Source organism: Perca fluviatilis, chromosome 6 (genome assembly GCF_010015445.1).
Source record: "Perca fluviatilis chromosome 6, GENO_Pfluv_1.0, whole genome shotgun sequence".
Taxonomy (NCBI): Eukaryota; Metazoa; Chordata; class Actinopteri; order Perciformes; family Percidae; genus Perca; species Perca fluviatilis.
In genome coordinates this window covers 27,640,188-27,662,960 of record NC_053117.1, presented here as the reverse complement: position 1 = coordinate 27,662,960, position 22,773 = coordinate 27,640,188, and the positions used below count along the sequence as shown (strand labels likewise).

The 22,773-nt window shown below is 38.8% G+C and overlaps 1 protein-coding gene across 1 annotated transcript in view; it reads right to left on the bottom strand.

The window, feature by feature from the left end:
* Positions 1-1,179: 1,179 nt before the first annotated feature.
* The window catches only part of tmem8b (transmembrane protein 8B), a 34,804-nt gene continuing 13,210 nt past the window's right edge, over positions 1,180-22,773 (bottom strand). The window contains exons 7-13 of the mRNA XM_039804592.1: positions 15,877-15,973; positions 15,103-15,226; positions 12,079-12,221; positions 10,836-11,014; positions 9,968-10,114; positions 6,296-6,412; positions 1,180-2,282 (exon numbers count right to left, since the gene is read on the bottom strand). Of these exons, the coding sequence (XP_039660526.1) occupies positions 1,947-2,282; positions 6,296-6,412; positions 9,968-10,114; positions 10,836-11,014; positions 12,079-12,221; positions 15,103-15,226; positions 15,877-15,973 (1,143 nt within the window). The 3' untranslated portion in view covers positions 1,180-1,946. The remainder of the gene's footprint in view (positions 2,283-6,295; positions 6,413-9,967; positions 10,115-10,835; positions 11,015-12,078; positions 12,222-15,102; positions 15,227-15,876; positions 15,974-22,773) is intronic.

Sequence of the window (22,773 nt, the reverse complement as noted above, 5' to 3'; positions counted from 1 at the left end):
CTTAAAGGAATTAAATACACCTAGCCTAAACTCTTTCGTGCTGTGAGTTGAATGAATTTACACAAAGACTGACAGCTGTCCAAAGATTAAAAAAGCCCCTACCAGCATCTATAAAGCTCACTAATTAACACTTTATAGCTTGTTTGTTGAATCTGTACAATTTACCAAGTATGAAAACGTTATGGTTTTACAGAGGGGTATGTGCTGTTTCGTCTTTTTGCTAAGCTAAGATAAGCTAACTGTTTCCTGACTGTTGCTTCATATTTAGCAGACAAATATGAGGAGTATCAATCCTCTCATCCAACACTTGGTAAGAAAGAAAATGATAGTAGTGTGTTTCCCAAAACTATGCCCTTAGAGCTTGAAAGATTAGTTTTTATTAAAATGCCTGGTACACACATTCATGGTCCCCTGAAGATGAATTGTAATCTTTCCCAGACCTTTCATCTAGTGCCATCATCTGGTCAAATTTTCATTTTTCCAATACTTGGTTTATGACCAATACCTGCAAAACTAAGGGCATTGATTCCCATCAGCCTCAACTTTACTTTGTGATTAGTGCTAATCAGCAAATGTTAGCATGCTAACACGTCATTATATAAATTATACCTGCTTAACATCAATATTCTATCAATCTATCTATCTATCTATCTACTTTTCTTTCTTTGTATATGCTAGCATTATCATTGTGAGCATGTTGATGTAAGCATTTTAGCCTCACAGAGCTGCTAGCATGGCTGTAGACTGTTAATCTTGTTTATAAGTGTGATGTCAAGGCCAGGTACAACCTCAAAAAAATAATGAATTCTTCACCTTCTTCATTTTTCTTTTCTCATAATTTGATAGAAAAAGACAGAGCGTGCACACAGGATGATAAATACTGAGGTGCTGCGAATGGATCACGCCTAATAAGGCATAAAGCAAAGAGCAATATAACTCTCTCTTTACTGATGTAAGAGAGAGGCTACATATATCGACAGTATGCTCCAAAGCTGCCCGCATACTGCTGCTCTGTAGGAGAATTATTTATCTCTTGCTCTATTCCTGGAGGATGTTGTTGACAGTGTCTCATCTCACTGTCTGAGTACCACTGGCTTCCATCAGGGCAGGAATTGCAATGTGATGTCTTTGTTGGAGGTTCACCAGTTACACTATATTCAAAAGCTTCGAAAGCAGAAGTAATACTGAGGCAAGAAAGGAAACATTTATTGTTTATGAATGTGGTGTCACACAGGTCCTGTCAGAAAAAGAACAGGGAGGTGAGGTCTTTGTTTGAGGTCTTTGAAATAATCCTGCCTCCCCTCTTCTCTTTCAACAGGCAGCTGGACTTTGGAATTGTTCCCATCAAGAACAATCTGCACATTCGTGTAAAAGCAATACATTGCAATTGCAAAAGACAGTCTAACATTCCACATAACAACTAGGTTTTACATTTGTGATGCCCACTGTAGTTTATATTGTTATAAAAATGTACAGAATAACATTTTTGTGTCTCAGTGCAAAAGATATATTCGAAAAGAATTTCAGAAAAGCCGTGCCCTTGATAAACGTCCCCCCACGTCTCCCCCTGATCTGTGCCCCAACAGTAAAACAATTGGCCTATTCACAAGACCACCAATAAATAACCAACAGAAGCAGTATTACAGTCACCGTCAGATAGCAGCAGTGTTTCAGCTTTGACTTTAAATACATATTCACAAACACAGTGTGTCACTGTACACCCACAATTCATCAGAACAACTTTAACTATAGATAATAATAATTACAGTTGTATTGATAGTAATTACCATGACAATAACAACCCAAAAAAAAAAGTGTCACATCTGCATTAAAGTATTTACATTGCTTTTTCAAGTTCTGTGGCTTAATTTCCCGTGTGTGAATTTCCCAAGTAAAAGAAGGCAATGAAGTGTCTCTAAGGTAAAAGGCTGGGAGTGGGGAGTTTATTAGCTGGTACAGATGCTGTTGATGGAGATGATGGCGGGGTCCACCAGGCCCAGCTCCTCATGCTCGTTAACACACAGCTGATAGCCGCAACCCCGCCTACGCTTCAGCGGGGTCACCTTGGCGTCGGGTTTGGCGCGTGGCGGCAGGAGGAAGCCAACGCTTCCCGCGATCAGCATGTGCCAGATGCTGTGGATGTAGAAGTAGTTCTCCTCTGTCTCCACGAAGGCATAGAGGGCCACGGCAGACGTGGCAATCATGGTTCCCGGGAAGAGGAAGAACACCCATCGCTTCCAGGTGGGCGGGTAGCAACGCCGCCGACGGATGGTGCGCACCGTCTGACAGACACATAAAACAATGTTTTCAACTTTACCATTTAGACACTACTATTTAACACTATGCCAATAACCTAAAATACTGACTCAGCAAAGCTAAAACAATTCTTCTCCGGGCTGCACATAAGCGGATGTGTACAGGTGTTGTTCGGACACGTTTCTATGTGTGTGTGTGTTTGGGGGTATAACATATGTGTCTACAGTGTCACGTTTAGCAAATCACTGTGTAAAGACAAAACAGACGAAATTAGGAAATGGAAACAGATTGCACTCTGGTAACAGTGTAAACAAACCACTACATCCACGAAACACACATGAAATAATTTGGATTTATCACTGTAAGTTGGAGCAATGACAGGATGGGCAACATTATTAAGTACCTTAAAGAGGAATTTAGATTCCTATGCTCTGCTAGAAGATCACCTTTGGCTGTACTATGCTGAAACGTATGACCAAACTCTTTTTCTGAAATAAACAAAGTGCAGGTCAGCACTACATGTTGTTGAGATTTGGGAGGTATGCACAACACGCTTTAATTCCAGTTTAAGACACTGTCTAACTGTGTGCTATGCAAGAAACTGAAAAATAAAATGTTTCTCTTTAATGAATCTCAAGTTAAACAGTCCTTTCCAAAACACTTACAAAGAAATAACAGTTGCATATCAATTTCTTTCCAGAAAATGATTAGAAACTAAGGGACCCATACAATTTTACATTATTATTTTATTTATTTTACAATTGATCTCAAAGGCCCCCGTGTTTAATGCTCTCCTTTCCTTAATTTAATGAACACATTTCACGCCGAAATAGGATATTGAATTGGGAGATCACACAGGGAGCAGTCATTCAAAAATGTAGCGCAATGGGATTTGAGTGAGGGAGCAGCAGGCAGTTTACTTTGATTGGAAGAACAGAGGGATGGGATTCTTAATAAATCTCGGTTGGTTTTATTGTCTGAAATTTCCATTCATGCCTAGTGCTGCAGCATAAAGTCCATCTCGATGATCATAATCAGCTGACAGATGTTTTAAATTGGTCATCAGTGATTGGCCCGTCACCACTTTGGCATTTTGCTATTTATGCTCGTGTTCTGTTTGGCAGTAACTGTATATGATGTCTCTATTTGTTTAATAGAGAGAATGTGCTTATTCTTTGCTGAACGTGTGGCACAGAGAGACATTTTATTTCATTTCTTTCTAAACAGTGTTTAGAGAGTGCTTCATTATTGGATTCAGTCTCTATTTTCATCGGTTCATAAACACTGATAGCTTGCATTAGATTTATTTTCCTAAAACATTACCATAAATAATCCCAACCTTGTCAAGGGAAATGCAAGATGTTCATGAATGACACAAATTAAATGTATTCTATGAATGTACATAAATGGTTTTGATTGAGTTATTATGAGGCATACATTTTAGGATAAAGACTATTAATTTACATGAAGCCAAGTTAAAATGTTTTGTTACTGCTCCACTACCTTTGGAACTGTACATTTTTCTGGTTAGGACTAACAATTTCAGACTAGGACGGTGTTTTCATGCATAAGGACCTCATTTATTTTGGAGGGTTAGGAATATTTGGCATTGACAGATTTGAACTTCTCCCCTTTCTTCTTACTGCTCATGACACCTCTACAAAGTAGAAGATGCTCCGTGCCCTTCACTTGACTGATCTAATTCGGTTGTGTCTGGGAACATTCAGAGTGCCGAAACATGACAAGTTGAAATGAAAGGGCTCTTGTAGAAAATGTGTGGCGCTCAAACTCAGAGGTGCAGCACTGAGGAAAGAGTGCTGAAATGCAGACATACGCTATGGAACAGCTGATAAATTATGAAGTGTCTCGTAATCAAAGCATGAGCACAGACTTATCTTTAAAACAATGGCAACATTAGCATAACATCCAAGTTACTTTTGTGGCTAGTTACTGTGTGGTTCATCGCTATAGGAAGATTGTGTCTTACTGTTTCCGTCATTTTGACACTGCACACAATCTGTGTATATTTCTATTGTGTAGATATTGACACAGTATACCAGACCATGATATTTCAAATTTGTCAAATAACATATGTCAACAAGCCATCTATAATTGAATTACAACCAGCCAAATAGTGGAAGCCAATGTCTTTATGTATATCTCCAAATACACTCACATTTCAGACTGATCTCATGAATTGGCGTATGTATGACACGCCAATTTGTATTCCGTTTTTGCGTGTTATGAAGACGCATAATCGCATTTTTGCGTGTATATCAACGCAAATCGGCCGCCATTGGCCTATATTGCGAGTCCATTTCCGCCGTAGCGAGTGGTATAAAGTAACGGGGGATTGGGTAAGGAGGTAGGTTGGGAGTGGTGGACGGGTAAAATACAGGACTTTCACCTGGGAGAGCCGGGTTTGCGCCCTGCGTGTGGCGATTTCGGCCGTTTTCTGCCATTTTTTTTTTTAAATTTTCTTTTTTTTAATAAGCCTTACCCAATGTTTATTTCCTAAACCCAACCATTTGTTGTTGTCGTAAGCGTGTTTTAGTCATTATTTTCCGTGTTTTTGTCACTGTTTTGTTACTAAAGCCTTTCCCTGTGTTCTTTTCCTAAACTCAACCATTTTTTTTTTCTTGACAGGCGTGTGACGTTGTTCTCGCAATAGTACGTCGCGTTTCGCGATAACGTGCAACGTGGCCAGGCCACGTGGTGGGTCTGTTTACATCAGCTGTTTCCAGCGTGTATCATACACGTGGATAGCTGAAAATGGCGTAAAATAACACGCCATTTGGCTTTATGAAAGTGGCGTATATATTTACGCAAAGTCATGATGCCATGTTGCACATTTGAATGATACAGTAGTGCCCTGCATGAATTCTGAAGCGCTGTTAATCAGGAGAAAATAATCTCACTGTGCTTATATATACTGTCCTACCTTTGGTGCTTAAACTGGAGGGTTTACATGGTGAATTAAACAGTACATCATCTTCCACAGTTTCTGTAGGATCCTCCAGCTCACATACAGATAACTCTCAGAGCTACAACTCCCACACTTTATTCAAAGCAAAGCTTTCTCCAAGGCAGCCTCAACTCTTGTTTTCAAACTCATGTCAGAGGTTTGGTGTTAAAGGCTTTTTTTCCAAGAACCTTGCCTGAAAGACTATTATTTTTTATCTTTTCAGTTCAGGGAGCACAATATGACTCAGAGAAGAGTCAGTGGAAGTACAAGCTGACTTATAATGGAACTACAACCCATGACTAATACCCGCAGGCTGCAAAACTTTTAAAGCCCCTTCCGTGCTAATGTAAAATAGCTTCATTGGTCAGAAACCCACTGTTTTTAACCATGCACATGTTCCAGCCCCATGTTCCAGCTCTAAGCTCAAATAATGGATTAAATCATTTTACACTTACTAGCATATGCAACAATAGAGGGAAAGTGCTGGCACATTTCATCTGCATGTTTGAACAAGCTTGTCTATGAATGTCAAACACACGTGTATTAAAATTAATCATCTTTTATTCTGTGTAGAAATCCCTTGTAGAACAGTTGTTCACACACTGTAAGACGTAATATTTGGGGGAAATACAAGATTAAAAATGTAATGTTATAATTTTGTCAAACAGAAACATACTGAATGCTACAAATAGGTTTATTAAATTACTTTGTTTTCTGCAATATTACAATGAACTGTTTAACTTGGTTATTTTGATATAGAGCGGCTACTGTTTTTTTTTTTTAGATTATTTTTTAGGGCATTTTAGGCCTTTATTTCCACAGGACAGATGAAGATATGAAAGGGGAGAGAGAGGAGGGGAATGACATGCAGCAAAGGGCCCGCAGGCCGGAGCCGAACCCGTGGCCACCACGCTGAGGAGCAAACCCCTATACATGTGCGCCCGCTCCACCAACTGAGCTAATCCGGCCACACGGCTACTGTTTTTAAATTCAAATAAACTCATTATGGAATAAACCCACTTTTAGCTGTAGGCTACTGGTCTACTGTGCAGTAAATATATGAGTTTCCCTTACCCATGCCAAAGCCATGATGCCCAAAGCAAACAGGCTGGGCCCCAGCAGGTTCCACAGACCGTGACGGTCTAGCTGCAAAGCCATAGACAGAGACATCGCCCCCAGCAGATACAGCACCTTGACAAAAAACACATGGATCAATAACGGCACTTCATAAAACATTGTTGACACTGTTACATCCGCAGTAAATAGCAGATTTCTGATGTCACAAAGCCGAGACAACATTTAGTCACTGTATGTATTGTGGAAGTACATTTTCATTATTTTTGCACCTGTGTCCTGCCTTTTTTTGGGATGTGAGAGTTCTACTTTTCCTAACACAGGTATTCATGGAGGTCTAGTGTAGAACTGTGTTGCTGCTGCAATAAAAGCTTGAATGTACCACAAACAGGCAGGAGGAAGAAAGATAGTGCTGTAGTATTGTGGGTGCAAGTTCAGTAAGGTTAAGAAAAATAAATAGTACAGTGAAGAAGAATTGAAATATCTTGTCTGTAGTAGTTATTTGGTACTGGTCACTATGGTAATGCAATATGAACTCTAGCTTGAAGAGTGTTTCTTGTTGGCACTGTGATGTTAACTAGCCAGCAAGCTAAATTAGAAAACCATATACAGTATATTAACGGTTAGGGCTTTATATATTCTATATTTTTCTAATTTTGAACCAATCTTATGAACAGATCAACGCCAACAATACATTGATCCTACTAGCATGTATTGTCTGTGTAGCCTGATACAGCTTCCTCCATTGTTGTCCAAAATCACATCAATGAGCCACACTATTGCACTGGGTGATGTGTTCTTTCATTATCTTGCACACACACACACACACACACACACACACACACACACACACACACACACACACACACACACACACACACAAATCATGCAAATTTGTGTTAAAAAAAGAGAAGCCTGCCATTATGTAAATGTGTCATCAGTTTAATGTATCAGTGAGGGAATGGTCAGTACAGAAAATAACTGTCTTTTGAAGTCTGTTGAAGACAAAATAAATATTTCAAAGTGCTCTCAGAGTAATACCCCAACTGAACTTCCTATATATAAGTGAGAGCCACAATATAACAAAGAAAACAAAACGCTGATAGAGGCCCATGCTATAAATAATGCCTTTTTTGTCAAGCTTACAATTTGACATAAAGCCACTGGATATAAAATGGATAAAGTGAGAGGGAAAAATAAATAAATAAATAAGATGTGCTACACATGCTCTGGGAGAACCTAAGCCTGTGCAGGATGCCGGAGGTCTGCAATCTCCTGTCTGGAAGGGAACGTGAGGAGAAATTGGGGATTTTTAAGTGGGGAAGGGATGACCTGTGCTGCAGGATAACAGAACTAATTGGCACAGACCAAGGGGTAGAGGATCAGCGTAGTGCAGCCCGAGGACTCTGTGCAGCAACAATCATCACTCACACTGCACCGTTGGATCAAACAGGGGCATCCAAAAATGCATGTAAACATGTATTGTTGTATGCAGGCATGAATGCATGGATGCTCACAGGCAAGGGTTTCGCTGTAATGAATTATTATCTGTCTTGGTGACAGACGAGCCTTTGGAGATTCTGGTAGGAAGTCTATTTTTACCTGCCACACATATTTACAGGCTCACCAATGTACAGTAATATAGACTTATACTGTATTTGTGCATGTGTGAATTACAACATATTAAACATGAATAATTAATGAATGGTGAAACCTTGTGTTTCTGCGTTTTTACATGTGCATTCATATCTCTTTTCTCTGATTTTAGAGATTAGTAGTTGTAAAATTGTACTCACCAATTTATTGCTAAAGTCTGAGAAAGTGGCAACATTGCTAAAGGGAAGTCTGATGGGGTGAGACTCACAAGCAGTCAGATGATCAGGTTTTAAAGTCTCCAAGGAGAGCCCAACTTATTTTGGTGAGAACAATGTCATCATAACCGCTCAGTAAAAGAGGGCCAAAACTACAAAGATGAGAACCAAATTGTAATAAAATCTAATTATTCTTTAAATTGATGTTTATGATTCTGACAGAGTGACCATTAGCGAGTTGAGATTAATAACTTTCTATATGTGAACGAGCAAAAATGCCCTTGCAAGATATTCTGCTGACGTATTTGTGATGACTTCTAGACCTTTGAAGGTCCATAAGTCTCACACACACGCACGCACACGCACACGCACACTATCAGGTGGTCCTTCACCCTCTACTGCTGCTGCGGTCATAGACATAAACAAACAAACAAACACACACATACACAAACAAACAACCGCACACAAACAACCGCACACACAAAACACACACACACACACACACACACATACTGAGTCTCGCTAGTACACAAACACACACATCTCCACTTGCCAGTCCTGACATGTGCGATTTGATTAGTGACTGCGTACTGCAGCGCTCAGCAAAAATGAAAACTCTAGAGGACAGCAGATGTTCGTATACTCTCCCTCCCTCCCTCCCACTACTCCGCCCCCTCCCCCTCCCTCTCTCTCTCTGTCTCATTTATGGACATGGGCACACACACATTACACATACACCCACAGACACACATTTTCCCTAAGACTGCTTGGTGTCTTCAAGCATCTTGATCTGCCATCTTGGTGTGCAGCCAGGGAATGACCCAGGGAGAAGGTGCACCTGTTAGTGTTTACTGTTATCCACCGCAATATGTCAACAACCAGAGAATTTAGCACCAGGCATCGCTGATTGTAACACATTGATCTTTTAATTATTGACAAAAAATTTAGGCATATGCTTTACTCATTTGTATCTCTACTTCACAGCTCTTCAGCTCTACCTTTTAGTCCTCTAATCCCTCTTTGCTTCAGGGTTTATCTCAAGTTTGTGGTCTGCTATGCTCCTATTGTACATTTTTAGCTTAATAGTTCTTTTTACCAAATGTATTTTAAATGTTATATTGTTATGTAAATGTGTAATTTTGACTTTTTTTTACCATCTGTCTAGGGACTGCAGATGAAAAATAGCCTTTTGGCTAACTCTGGCATATTGACAGAACTGTTTATTAATATGCACTGTCACTGTAATAAAATAAATAAGCAAAAAAATAAGAAATAAGTTGTCGACCACTAACATGGAACTCTCAGCCAAGGTGCTGCCAGAGTGCAACACATGACAGTGGACAGGCATTAGGGTCAGAAGATGTCTAGTTCCAGATGTCAGTACCACTGCCCACTTCTAATATTTTGTCAAGCAAACCACACTGTTCTGAAGTGGCTCTTGTGAATGGCTGCTTCGAGCCAATCAGACGGCGGAGGAGACAGTTCAACACAAATGCAAAAACTATCTCGGCCACCATAAATCAGAGCCTTTTGTGGGAAGATTTAAAGGTGGTGACATGGGCTGCACTCCACATGGCCTTGTCGATGTGCCGCTGTTTACATTGCAGCAAATGTATTTATATTTAATTATATATTATTATAATTATTCATATTAAATTATAAATCATTTTATATAATATATATCGAAAAGCTCACACGTTTTATTAAAGTGGAAACAAAATGGTCATTCAGCTGGAATGTCATTACAAATGTGCCTACACTCAGCTACAACTACAGTTCCATTAAAATAGTATTTTTCCTTCAACTATGTCACTTGACTCTCCTTTAAGGATAATAAGGATGAACTACAGTATGCACCTACCTGTTTGATGATGGACTTTAGCCTGGCCATCGCAATGACAGTGACCCACACTGACATGAGAGACCCGAGGAAATCACAGAACTGCAGGACGTCATACTCCATGATGCAAAAGACCACAATACCCGGCTGGTCACATGCATGGTAGAACTGTCAGAGAGGGAAAAGGCAGTGAGTGGTCAGACCAACCAGCAGATATGTCTTAGAAGCTATACACTTTTTTCATGCAGGGCTCAAGTCAGTCTGAACGCATCCTAACAAAAGTGTTGAGTTCCATGATAAACATTTGCAAAGCCAATACGTTTTTTGGAAATTTTAAATTGTCCAATGTTTGCATCAATGATTGCTAGCTTGCCATCTTTGTCTGCTTAGCAAAAATTCTAGTTTAGTTGAGTTGCAGATGAAGCAGTAATGCAGCTTTCCAAATATTTGTGCCGGTATCAGACCCAAAAATAACATTTTATAGGCCAACTCTGTTTTATAGAGCAGAGATATTCAACAGGGGTCCTCAGAGTCCCTGCAGTCCAGCACCAAGTTTTTGTCAAATTTTGAAAGTTTTTTTTATTAGACAACATACATACATCCTAAAGATTCACTGTGACATATAAAAGATGATTTATAAAATCATGCCAACAATTAATATTTTATGTGGCTTAGTATTCTATGCACTAAAAAGGTATGTATAAAGGCTTTAGGCACACGTTATTGAAGGCCCAGTTTACTATGCAACTTCATTTTATACAATATATGTAGTAGGGGGTCCCTGCTCTATCTCTCTTTTAGTTAAGGGGTCCTTGGCTTAAAAAACGTTAACCACCACTGTTATAGAGGATGGAACATACACTACTTTGTTAGTGTGGCAGTCACTCACAGTGGAGAAGAACATGGTGAAAATGTAGACTGAAGCCTCCAGCAAGTAGTGGCTTCGGATGGCGATGGCCACAGGCGGGATGAACATCAGGTTACTGAGACAGAGCAGCAGGGTGGAGAGGAGCTGGAAACTGTAGGAGTAGGCCTCCGAGTTGTCTGTGCATCCCCAGCCATCCCAGCCTGACACACACACACACACACACACACACACACACACACACACACACACACACACACACACACACACACACACACACACACACAGTCAGTACTGTACTGTATGATGGTCTAAGAAAGTAGAGATCTAAGAGAGTAGAGAGCTTTTGTGTCTACAGTCTTTATAGGTTGAAAAGAACTGGAGTTAAAGGAGTTTCGACTTCCTAAAACTCAAAAGAAAAAAAACTTCTTGAACTTTTTAGCTGAATGGATGAGAAGGAGCTCTACTGTTAATGAATCATTTGCGGTGTGAGACGTGCCAAGGGCGAGTGCTGAATGCAAAGCGCCTGCCAGGAAGCAGTTACACACGTGAAGTATGACAAAGAATTTAAAAGCAGTCCCGATAAAAGAAGATCAAAGGCAGGATTTTTAGTTTCATAAACTCATCTTTTATTGAAAAGCTGTTTGTAATTAAGAGTGTGTTTTATTGGCTTATATTAGAAGATTAACACCAGGCGGCTGTATGACTCATTGGACAGCAGCGCATACAATCTAATTGCTTTCAATTCTGAAAAGAGACCTGGGCCATCCCACCTTGCTCTCTCTTGTTTTCTTGTCACTCTGCATGATCTGCATGATCTTCCAACAAATTAGAAATTCTTTGCCACAGTGATGACCCAGTTCCTCACAGAAAGTTGTATCTTATCTTGTATGCAAACAAAGCTTTTGACTGCTGAAAATCAATTCCACTTATTAATTCATGGTCATGCCTTTTGCTAATTATTAATTACTGATGGATAATTAACGGCATTGTTGAGTACACACCTAATTTATTCATTCATGTATCCACTTCTATCAAACAACTTGCTTTGTTTTGTTGGCAATAGGCTTCCATAACCGTGTTTAGTGAATGGAAATGCAATTTAAAAAGGCGGACATTCAAATAGAATCAAATTAAGACATGTGTTCGCATTCAAATTATGCACAAATTCAAATCAACAGAGAGGGGGGAAAAAGCCCCTATGTGAGCCTGAAAAATACACTGACAATGGCATGCATTGCAATAGATTTTATAAGTAAATTGTTACCTGCTTTGCATTCACAGGCAGCATAGAGATAGTTGTTTGTTCGCAGAAGCTTGCACTGCCCATACGTCCCACAGTCATTGATGCATGGAGTCAGGTATGCACGCATATACACCTCGGCGGTGACATTGGTGCATGCCTCAAATCTGGAAAAGTCACAGACAGGCAGAACGCAGATAGAGGTGAGCATGAGGAACATCACTGGTAAATTTAGCCAGTATTAAGGTAGAAATGTGCAGTGGTTAACTGCAACTGTGAACTGCGATGTGTTATTATAAATTAAACTACCCAACAATATAACGGCCTACAAGTCCAGCTGAAAAGTCCACTGCCAAACCTCCTAGATTCAGTCAGTGTGTCTGTAGACTCTGTCTTGTTGTTTTATGTGCTCCAGCACTATGTTGGAGATCAAAAGGTCATTTTAGGATTGTCAGAAGTCAGACAACTTTACTTTGTTAAGCTTGTGCAATCTCTAAAAGCATTTACAAGAGTAGTTTTCCACAAATTATGTCTGTGCTTTATAGACCAACAAGAAAGTTAGGGTTCTCCTGTGATAGTTTAACCTTCATTAAGTATCTCAGTTAGGTACCACACTTGGATTTCTTTACAAAACTCTATAAAATATAAAATATTATAAAAATATAATAACAAAGACCTCCATTTGTAATGTCAAAACTTTCTTTTTTGTACTTTTAGAGAACCATTTCAACAAAAATGTACATTTTATAGGAATTTCATGTACTGATAGAAGTTGTTGTTATGCCATGCTATGAGTTATAACTATAGTATAGAAACTAACAACTGCACATGAATCTATATATAATTTGTTAATTTCTGATTAGAAAGAAACTTGCATATTTCTGCTTGCATTGTATCCTTTCTAATTGTTCATTCAATCAGGGGGTAACAAATGTTTCTTTTCCTTTTCATAGAACTCATTCCTTTAATTGGTACAGCTGCTCACTTCCTAATCCCTAAGTTATAACACTCAACTTAATTGTAGCCTTGAAGAGCACCTATCATTCACACTACCGCTTTTCTTCTCTAACAAGACCTGATTAATTTAGCATGTGGAAATTTGTGGAACTCTAACATAGCTTTGTGAATGTTTTCCACATTTTCATACCTCAGCAATGACTTTCACGTGAGGATGAGACCATGTCTCGTACCATCTGTTATTATTTGTTATTGAAATTCAATTGGAACTCCCAAGTGGCCTGCAACTAAATCTGCTCAATTTCATTCCGTGCACATCTTCGTGCCATTAAGGGTTCGGCAATACAGCTTAATCTGCTGAATAGCTAATACGCTAATACAATGCGTTGGCCAACTTAAAGTAACATTTTCCCCTCCTTTTTACAACATATCTCACAATGACTTGAAACAACCCTCAGAAAAAGAGTGTGTACTTATTGCACTCATCTGTGGATTAAACTGTAAATGAAGGTGAAGAGAACAATAGAGATGACTAGATATTTCTATTCAAGACAAGATAAGAGCTGTGCCCTTAATTAAAAACCCCAAATATCTTGTAGGTGCAATGCACTATGGTCTGCTTAGTATACTAAAGATAAAAAACTAGTCTCTGCCTCTTTTTTTTTTTACATTTCTTCCTGTATGAACAGTGATCATTTTGTCTAAATTTCCCAATATGCAAATGTGGAATATGAAAAATCTACTTTTTTAAACCTCAAAATCTAACACTCTTCCATGTCTTATGCTAGGTGTGCACCATAGGCACATTTATGAAGCCAATCCCAAATTAATCTGCTGGGTGACAGATGGGAGAGAATGTGGCTGAATGAGGGAGGCAGCACTGTTTAATCAGTGAGCATGGTGTCTTCATTAGAGCACTGAATTTTTAATTTTGGTAAATAGGATTTTTATACAATGATGTTTTAAAGAAATACAAAAAGGTCTTATTGTCAACTGTCTTCCTATAATTGACAGAAAATATTGTCTCACAGAGGTTGCTTTGGGGCCCACTGGGACCAAGCCAAAGAATTAATTATAAGATTGTCAAAAATGTATAAGCTCATAAATTATGTTTTGGAGACTTTATGGGTTGGAGACTTTATGGACTACTACAGAGCACACAATTAACACCATTATTTACTTTTTAAAGGTATAAAGGAAATAGTTCAACATTTTGTGAAATCCACTCATTCGCTTTCTTGCCGAGAGCTCCACGAGAAGATAGCTACCCCTGTTATTTCTGTATGCTAAATATGGCGCTAGCAGCTGGCTAACTTAGTGTAGAGAATGGGGAAACAGTTGGCTCTGTCCAATGGTATAAAAAAAACACCTACTGGCACCTCTAAAGCTCACTATTAACACTAAATATGTTTGCTTAATATTTAAAATGGGGATTTCTTATTTTTTACACGTGTTTGTAAGGGAAACCAGCAGAGACTCTAGGAATTTACTGGTCCCAAGCAGTCCGGCTCATAACCCCTTGTAAAACATTGAATTGTCGTTTTTATAGTTTGGTTTTTGTACGGTTTAAACATACCAGATATACTGTAGCATGTTGATCAGTGAGCTTTAGAGGCGCTGTTCTGCTGATTCTTACATTTGGACAGTGCTAGCTCTTTCCCCGTTTCCAGTCTTTATGCTAAGGTAATTTAGCTGGCTGCTGGCAGTAGCTTCATATTTAGCATAGGCCTCCAGCCATAATAGTAGTACTGGTCATCTAAATCACGTCAAGAGAGCAAATAAGCGTATATTACAGTTTAAGGTTCAGACCTTTTCTCTAAAGGCATACAATGCAGGATTTGGCGGTTGCTGTTGTAAACACATTCAAAGTTGGCCACAAATAAACACACACACACACACACACACACACACAGATCTCCGCACAACCCTGGAGTAAGGTGTTGCATTGCCAGATTTTGTGTGAATGCAGCCGAAGTGCACGCTTCATACTGTCCACTGTGGCCTCTCTGAAAAAACCCTGCATATTATACCTAAAAAAACCATATAGGGGGATATCTTCTAGAAATATAGAATTAGTATTGCCTGTCTTACCCATGTTCAGTGGCACATAGAGAGCGCAGACTGAGGTACCATGTGCCTGTTTGCGGATAGGGAATCCTCAATTTGGTGATATTAACAGAGGCATTCACAGAAAGGAAAAACCCGGCCCCCGATTCTGCAACAGGTGAAAAAAAGTAATAGAAACATATTTTAAAATGCTTAAACAGAAAAAATGCATTAACAAGAAGAAGTTACATACATTTACATTTATTTGCTTCTAAAATTTTGCAGTTAAAACATTTGAAATTGTTTTAAATAATGGAAGAGTTGAAGTTGCAGTCGAAAATACAAATACTGAAAGGAGCTGAAATTCAAACGGATGTTCTAAATTAAGTTGATGTGTCAATTAAGGTGTAAACAGTGAGGTGATGTTGAAGTGAAACCCCTGACCACTGAACCACTAAAAGGAGTTGAAATGTCAGTCGTGTGTAGGGGATAAATTGAGCTTGAAGTGTTAATTAACGTGGAAGTCCTGATAGAAATTAGTGCCAGTTCTTAAGATGATGTCAGTTGAAGGGTTGGCTGATGTTTAAGCTAACAGTTGGAGTAAATTGTTTATGAATAGTCAAAGTTTTGGGAGTTGGAGGAGCTGGAGAATGTTTTTGTTGCTCAAATGTGAAGACCTAGAAGAATCTCACACTCATATAGAAAAAAATATTAATTACTTGTAATATTAAACATGAATTATAATATGCTATAATAATATATAGTTAATATACTGTTTATTCATTTGGGGGTATATTGTCAAAGGTAAACTTGACATACCTGATTCACATTTCAATGAGGAGTTTTCCCGTAAGAAGAGAGGCATCCCATGGTTCAGGCAGCCAAACACTGTGACATTAGCTCCTTTCAGCGTAGACTGCAGGAGGAAACACAAGCAAATGTCATTCATCCATCCAACCATCAACCATCTGCTGCCATCATGCTGGTGAGCTAACACTGTTCATGATTACCTCAGGTGTCATTTCAGCCGTCAGATAGTAAACTTTAAAACTAACAAATCAAGTGAAACTGCTCTCCCTCTGTCTGCCTGAGGCACCTAAATGAAGATGTTGGCAGTTTATCTCCTTAAAGCATCAATTATACATTAACACGCTCAGGCATAAAAAAAAAAAATATAATAATCTGGAGAATTATTCAAGCGTTGGGAGCTGCATCTGCTTATACAAATTGGCTCATTCGGCAGAGAGGTGAAAGGAGACTACTACAGTCCAATTTGGTGTATAAGTAAAAGGACAACGGGAATACAAATAGCAGCAATGAATTACTGTAAGTGTTCATAAAGTATCAGTGTGCACCCAGGCATCAAATTTGACACTTCATAACTTTCTAAATTCCTTCTAATTTATTCACAGTGTCTTTGGGAATGAAGAGCGTTGAAATGTTTTACAACAGTTGTGAAAAGTGTCCAACTAAATTACTAAACTTGAAACTGCAGGTCAAAATTAGTAAAAAGCCCTTTTTTTATTTAGATAAAAGCTTTGCAGAAGACATAGCACATTAAATTAATTTGCTTTGTGTCCAAAAGGAAATGCGCTTGGTGGTAGGCAGGGATAACTTTAGGCAATTATTTCTTGAATAAATATATTTCTACCCCCGCCCCCCCCCCCCCTCACAGCACAAAATGAGCATAATGTATATGCAGGGAGTTGGCAAAGTTGTTGATTAATGCAATGACTCAACAAACACTTTGCCAGGTGCTGAGATTTCAGACTTCCTAAATTCGCAATCTGGCCTCTACTCTCTTGGTAGTAAGACTCAATCACGCCCAATGGCATTTCAAGATAGTCCCTCCCCCCTCCTTCCCCCTTTCGTCCGGACTCTGCCCTACAGTTTTAAGATGAAGGATTGAGCGAGAAACACTCATGGATGGATTACCAGACGGACCATAGGAAGCCCAGGGGCTGCAAAGGGATCAGAGGGCCTCCAAACTCAGACTCTTTATATGAAGTAACTGTTATCAACATTTTTGGTTGGTAAGTCAAAGAGCTCAGTAGACATGTTTTTAGTCATGCTAGAAGCTTTGCAATGTTAGCCTCTTGGTTGGCCTGTCCACCACCTTGGTTCAGACTGAAATATCTTGACAGCTATGAAATGGATTGCTATGACATTTACAACAGATATTCAAGGTCCATAGAGGTGAAATTCTAATGACTTTGGTGATCCTCTGGCTTTTCCTCTAGTGCCAGCAGTTTTCACAGACATTCATGGACCCCAGAGGATGAATCCTCCTGACTTTGGTGAACCCCTGACTTTTCCTTTTGCTCCGCTACGAGGTTGACATTTGGAGATAATAGAAAATAACTTCTAACGACTTTGGTGATGCTCTGACCTTTCCTCCAACACCACCAGCAGGTCAAAGTTTCTTTTATTCGGGTTATATCTCAACATCTATTTGATGAATTGACACATTTGGCACAGACTCATGGTTCTCAGACGATGTTTACTAATGACTTGTGTGATCCTGTGACTTTTCATTTTTTTCACATAATATAGCTACATAGTGCAAATCCCGCACAGTAAGCCGAAGTTCAGGTGCAGTTTTCAACGAATAGGAAAAGGATGGGCATTGTACACATCTGTGCCCAGGGGTCCCTTTTCCTTAGCTTGCACGGCAGCGGGGTTCTTGCGATATCACGAGATCATGCAATAATTGCTGGGTCACATATCACACAAAATCATCTTTTCAGGCTTCAAGTAATGCGTTTGTGTCCAAACAAAAATAAGTTTCCCCAAACTTGTTGCCCCTACCCCTAGCCCAGATAAATCGAAACAGCGGCATCAGCCCATCACAGAACAGGAGGGTGAATGGTTCCAGTAATCCTACTGCTCCGAATAAGTGACAAAATAATGCCAACATGTTCCTATTTACATGTTGTGATTTGTAGAGTCCCAGCGTGTACAAAAAACAACGTAACATGAGACACAGCCATCTTCTAACCGTAAACAAACCGGGAACTATATTCTCAGGCGGAAGAATATAGTACTTGGGTGATATGCTCGCAGCAAGCCTGTCTGAGAATATAGTTCCCGGTTTGTTTACGGATAGAAGATGGCCGTGTCTCATGTTAGGTTGTTTTTTGTAAACAGGAACATGTTGGTGTTATTTTGTCACTTTTGTCACAATTCGGAGCAGTAGGCTAGTTGGAACCAGTTACCTGCAGGATCTGTGCTGGGCTAAGCTAATGCTGGAGCCGTCAGACAGCGTTACAGCACGCACGGAGATGAGAAGGGTATGTATCGACTTGTCTTACTCTGGGGGTTACGGTGAATAAGCTAAATTCCCAATAAGTTGGCGTGTTCCTTTAAGCAATTGAAATTAAGAAAGGAATAAATAACACATCCTATTCTCACTTAGATATGCTAGCAGTTTAGATGAAATCCCTGTAGATTATTTATATATCATCCCCTCTCATAAAATCTAAATGATCAAAATATCCTGAAAACATTTCTATTTCAGTCCAAAGTTAAGGCCCCCAAAATATAGGCAGGCTATAAGGTAATTAACAACCTAAAATACAATTCTTATGGTCTTTTGATTACAGTCATAATCGCAGTCTCTTCTGAAAAAGAAAAAAAAACTCATGGCATTTACTCTCAGAAACTTAGTCTAAGTGATAAAGACCCAAATTCATGGACACAAAATCATGGTAAAAAAATTTTTTCGCCTATTGCCCCATTTCTGAACTCAAAATGGTTTACACAGATGAAAGCGTGAGGCTGTGTGCTTTTAAAGGATGTATAGTTCTTAAGTGAGACTTCAACAGGATGCAGTTTGGGCCACTACTTATCAATGATGAACATTTTTTTAGGTGGCTAAGCTAAAGCCAGGCTACTGCCACTTTAAAGATTTTATTTCCTCATACTTCAGCTTTAGTCAATAATATATTGTAATTTAGGTTATTTACATTGTGTTGACACAAATCATTTAAGCTCAACCTTCAGAATTAGAATCCATAATATCTTATGGTTAACAGTTTTAAATGATGGCCCCACATGTAATGTGCCCATGTTGATTCAACAGGATATCAAATTAAGGAAGCAAGATGCTCTCAAGATACAGATGATTATTTTGTTTGATTCTTCTCAAATATATCGTCTGAACCACTCATGTGCTGTAGAAACCAGGAAATTAATTTGTTTTCGACTCCACTCTGCCTGTCTGTGTGGAGCTCAAATTAAGATTTACTGATAACTTTGGAGGCTCCAAATGATTTCCCCTCAAGCTGGATGCCGACCCTGCACCCTGCATCTTTGCTGTCCTGTAACCAGTGATTCAAAAAGGATTTCAATCACTTCTTAAAATGGCTGTTGTCAGAGCATTGCTGATGAATTATTGTTCAGCTCTTGTTGTGCTTGCCTCTTTTTGTTGTGCCCCATTTTAAATTCATGCCTGTAATTTTAACGTTAATTTTGTTTGGGGTTTTATTTATTGCTGTTACTTGTAAAGCACTTTGTAACATTGTTGTGACCATTGCTACATTAATCACATTTAATATTGTGATGTATATGCCTGATCCATTATGCAGCTGTTAGTTAGGAATGTGGAACGTGAGTTGCAGAGGCATAATTCAATCAGGAGCGCAACCTTCCAACAATGCAATGCTCAAGGTTACTGACTGACACAAACTACTGTGGAGGAACTAAGAAAACTAGAAAATAATTACTACAACAGGACAGATTTCTGACTTCAAATTTCATAAAAATGCTGTAAATGATACAAACGTTTGATGAATGCCAGTTAATCTCTGTTGTTTACTCATGTGGCATCTGCTTTGCTAAATTTCCCAGAAGTTACACTGATGTGCCAGGAAAAACACAATGTCAACTATAGCAAGAACATGGATGAAGCTGGCATGTGCACTATATGCTGCACATCCCAGTGCCCAAACTAATTAAAATAAACTCCATGAGTTTTAATTTTGATCAGTGAAATATTAAAATGTCTTCTGTTTTGACTCATATTGGTTTTGCAAATATACCAGTGCCGCTAAGTGACAGCTAACATGTTCATTCTTTCAGTTCAATATCTAATATTTCTAATCAAATTAAACATGTTACAAAGAAGTTCTCAGATGGGTAATAAGTAAGTGAATGAATATATAAGCATGGTGACAAATCAGAATTTTCCAACAAAAAAAGAATAGATAAATAGATGAATGGACACAAATAAAGCATATTATATTTTGATATATTTGATAATAAATGTGGATGTGAATAAATACTGAAATAAATCTATAAATACATACATTACACAATACATACAATACATTTTTATTATTACTATTTATCTATTGTCATTGCCTATTTATTTGTATTATTTTTTGGCAACATTTCTATTTATTCATTTATTTTTAATCCATCATGCTCATTTATTTATTTGAGCCCCTTGAAACGAAAAAGGCATACACAGACACAGTCTCAGGGACTAAAGCTCATTACAGTGCTTACAATTTCTTTCTCTGCATAAGTCCTACCTGAAGAACACTTTGAAAAATTGATCTAAAGCGATTAAAGTGATCCACAGCCAGTTGAGGTATCAGTAGAAATAAAAACCATATGCATTCCATTCACACTTTCTCACAGAGTGTGATGCAAGGCAGACAAGCAGCTCCAGCTATTGTCTCCTAAAGCCCTGCAAATCTGCCAGAGTCCCCCACTGGCAGCGGCTGACTGGAATCTGCGCATGTGACAAGCAAGTGACAGATCATCGCCGAGGGGGGATAAATCTGTCCATAGAATAATATAGCATGACAGTCTCTCTGAAGAATACATCTTGTGGCTCACACAGCAACAGCAACCAGGTTTCATCACAGCACATTGTCTCTGTTACATCTGCCAAGCTAAAATCAACCGACTATACACACTTCTGCGGTTTGGGGTAGTGGTCGGAAGGGGTCAGGGTCTATCCCAGGATGAATGAGGCAGGAAAACACCCAAGAGATCGCTATTACAGCGCTAACACAGACACAAACAGAGGTTCTCCTGACGACTGTAGGATGAAGCACACATAAACACAATCACAACATGGAAACTTCACAGAGAAAGGACCAGGGTTCCCATTAAAACCCAAGACGATCACTCTGTGAGGTGGCAGTAAAACCACTAACCCACTGTGTCGCCACATCAACCAAGCAATCAATCAATCAATCAATCAATAAACCATCACAATAATTACAGTCAATTACAGTATTTCCTTTCCTTTAAAGTAAACTATTCCTGTTTTTCGCTGACATTTTGGGAAATAGGGTGTGTGCTTTTTTTACGGGGGGTTAGATGAGAAGATCGCTTATCAGGTTCATCTCTGGGTGTTCAGTGGAGATGAAAGATGTGTTTTGCCTAGCTTATCACAAAGTCTGGAAGCAGGGAGAGACAGCATAGAGGCTGCATGATAACAACTGCAAACCTGTCTTTTTGTCAGGCTGAAACATACGGTTATTTTCATTAATTTTTTTATCTGACATTATGTTCTTGATTTGAACAATGAAACAAAAACTCCCAAAAAGTCAATATCTAGTAGAGTTTAATATCAAATGAGGTAAAAACAGAATAAATTCACATTTGAGGTGGAACCATTAGATCTTTTGTTGTTTTTGCTTGAAAAATGACTTAAATGATTACAAAACAGTTGCTGATTTTTTTTATTGTTTTAAAACTAATCAATTAATTGACTAATTCTCTCAGCTCTTTTTATATATTGAAGCTTTTTTAGTGACTGATAACACTTAAAGTGCTGAGGAAGATGACATGATACGATCGAAAAGCTCCAGAGCAGCTTGTGGTGAGATCGTTTTGTTCATTTTAGAGTTGTTGGCTTATTTTTCCTTCTGTTTCCTCTTGCCTCTGCCATTTATGCTAAGCTACAGGTACTGAAGACTAAAAATATCCTTGACCAATATCTTTTCTGAATTCAAAGAGATGAAACGGATATCAATCTAACTCCCAGGAAGACAGCAAGAAAAGCATATTTCCCAAAATGTCAGCATATTTCTTTAAACTGAACAATCAAAGATATTTGTGATGGTTTTACTGAATGCTTCATCCTCTAGTTACTTCAACACTGGCTGGCTTGCTTTCTATTAGGAGTAAAATGTTCAAAAGTCCATCTGCCAGCCTGTAGCTCTCCAGTTTCTGGCTCCCTGTAGACCTTCAGAGCCACTGCAGGTGCATTCCTAATGTCATTACTATCTGAAGGACAGCTTAACAAAGACATATCAAATTCTGTTTGGCTGATATTTGCATTTTGTTCGCTCTTAATTAGAGACATATGTCACAAGCCCAAACACTGGCGCTTGTTTCATTGTAAAACCTTTTCAGATCCCACAGAAAAATCTATGACTATACGAGCATCCGTATTTTGCAGGCTAGCTCTGCCAGACACAACTCCCTGCGCTGTTTAATATTTATTTAACTGATTACTATTCGATCCTTGCGATAGTAAAGCATACAGCAGGTCCAACACCAAGTTCAGAATCCTCAAGGTGTCTGGTAACCATTATTTTTGGCTGATATATCAGGAATATAGTAGTTATACATACAATAACCTGTACATGCCTACAAATGTCTCAAGCAATGTCAAAATATCTAATTAAACGCTTAATCTTGCACAATCCTTAATTATTTTGACATATAATGTTAGCTAATTTTACATACGGCGTT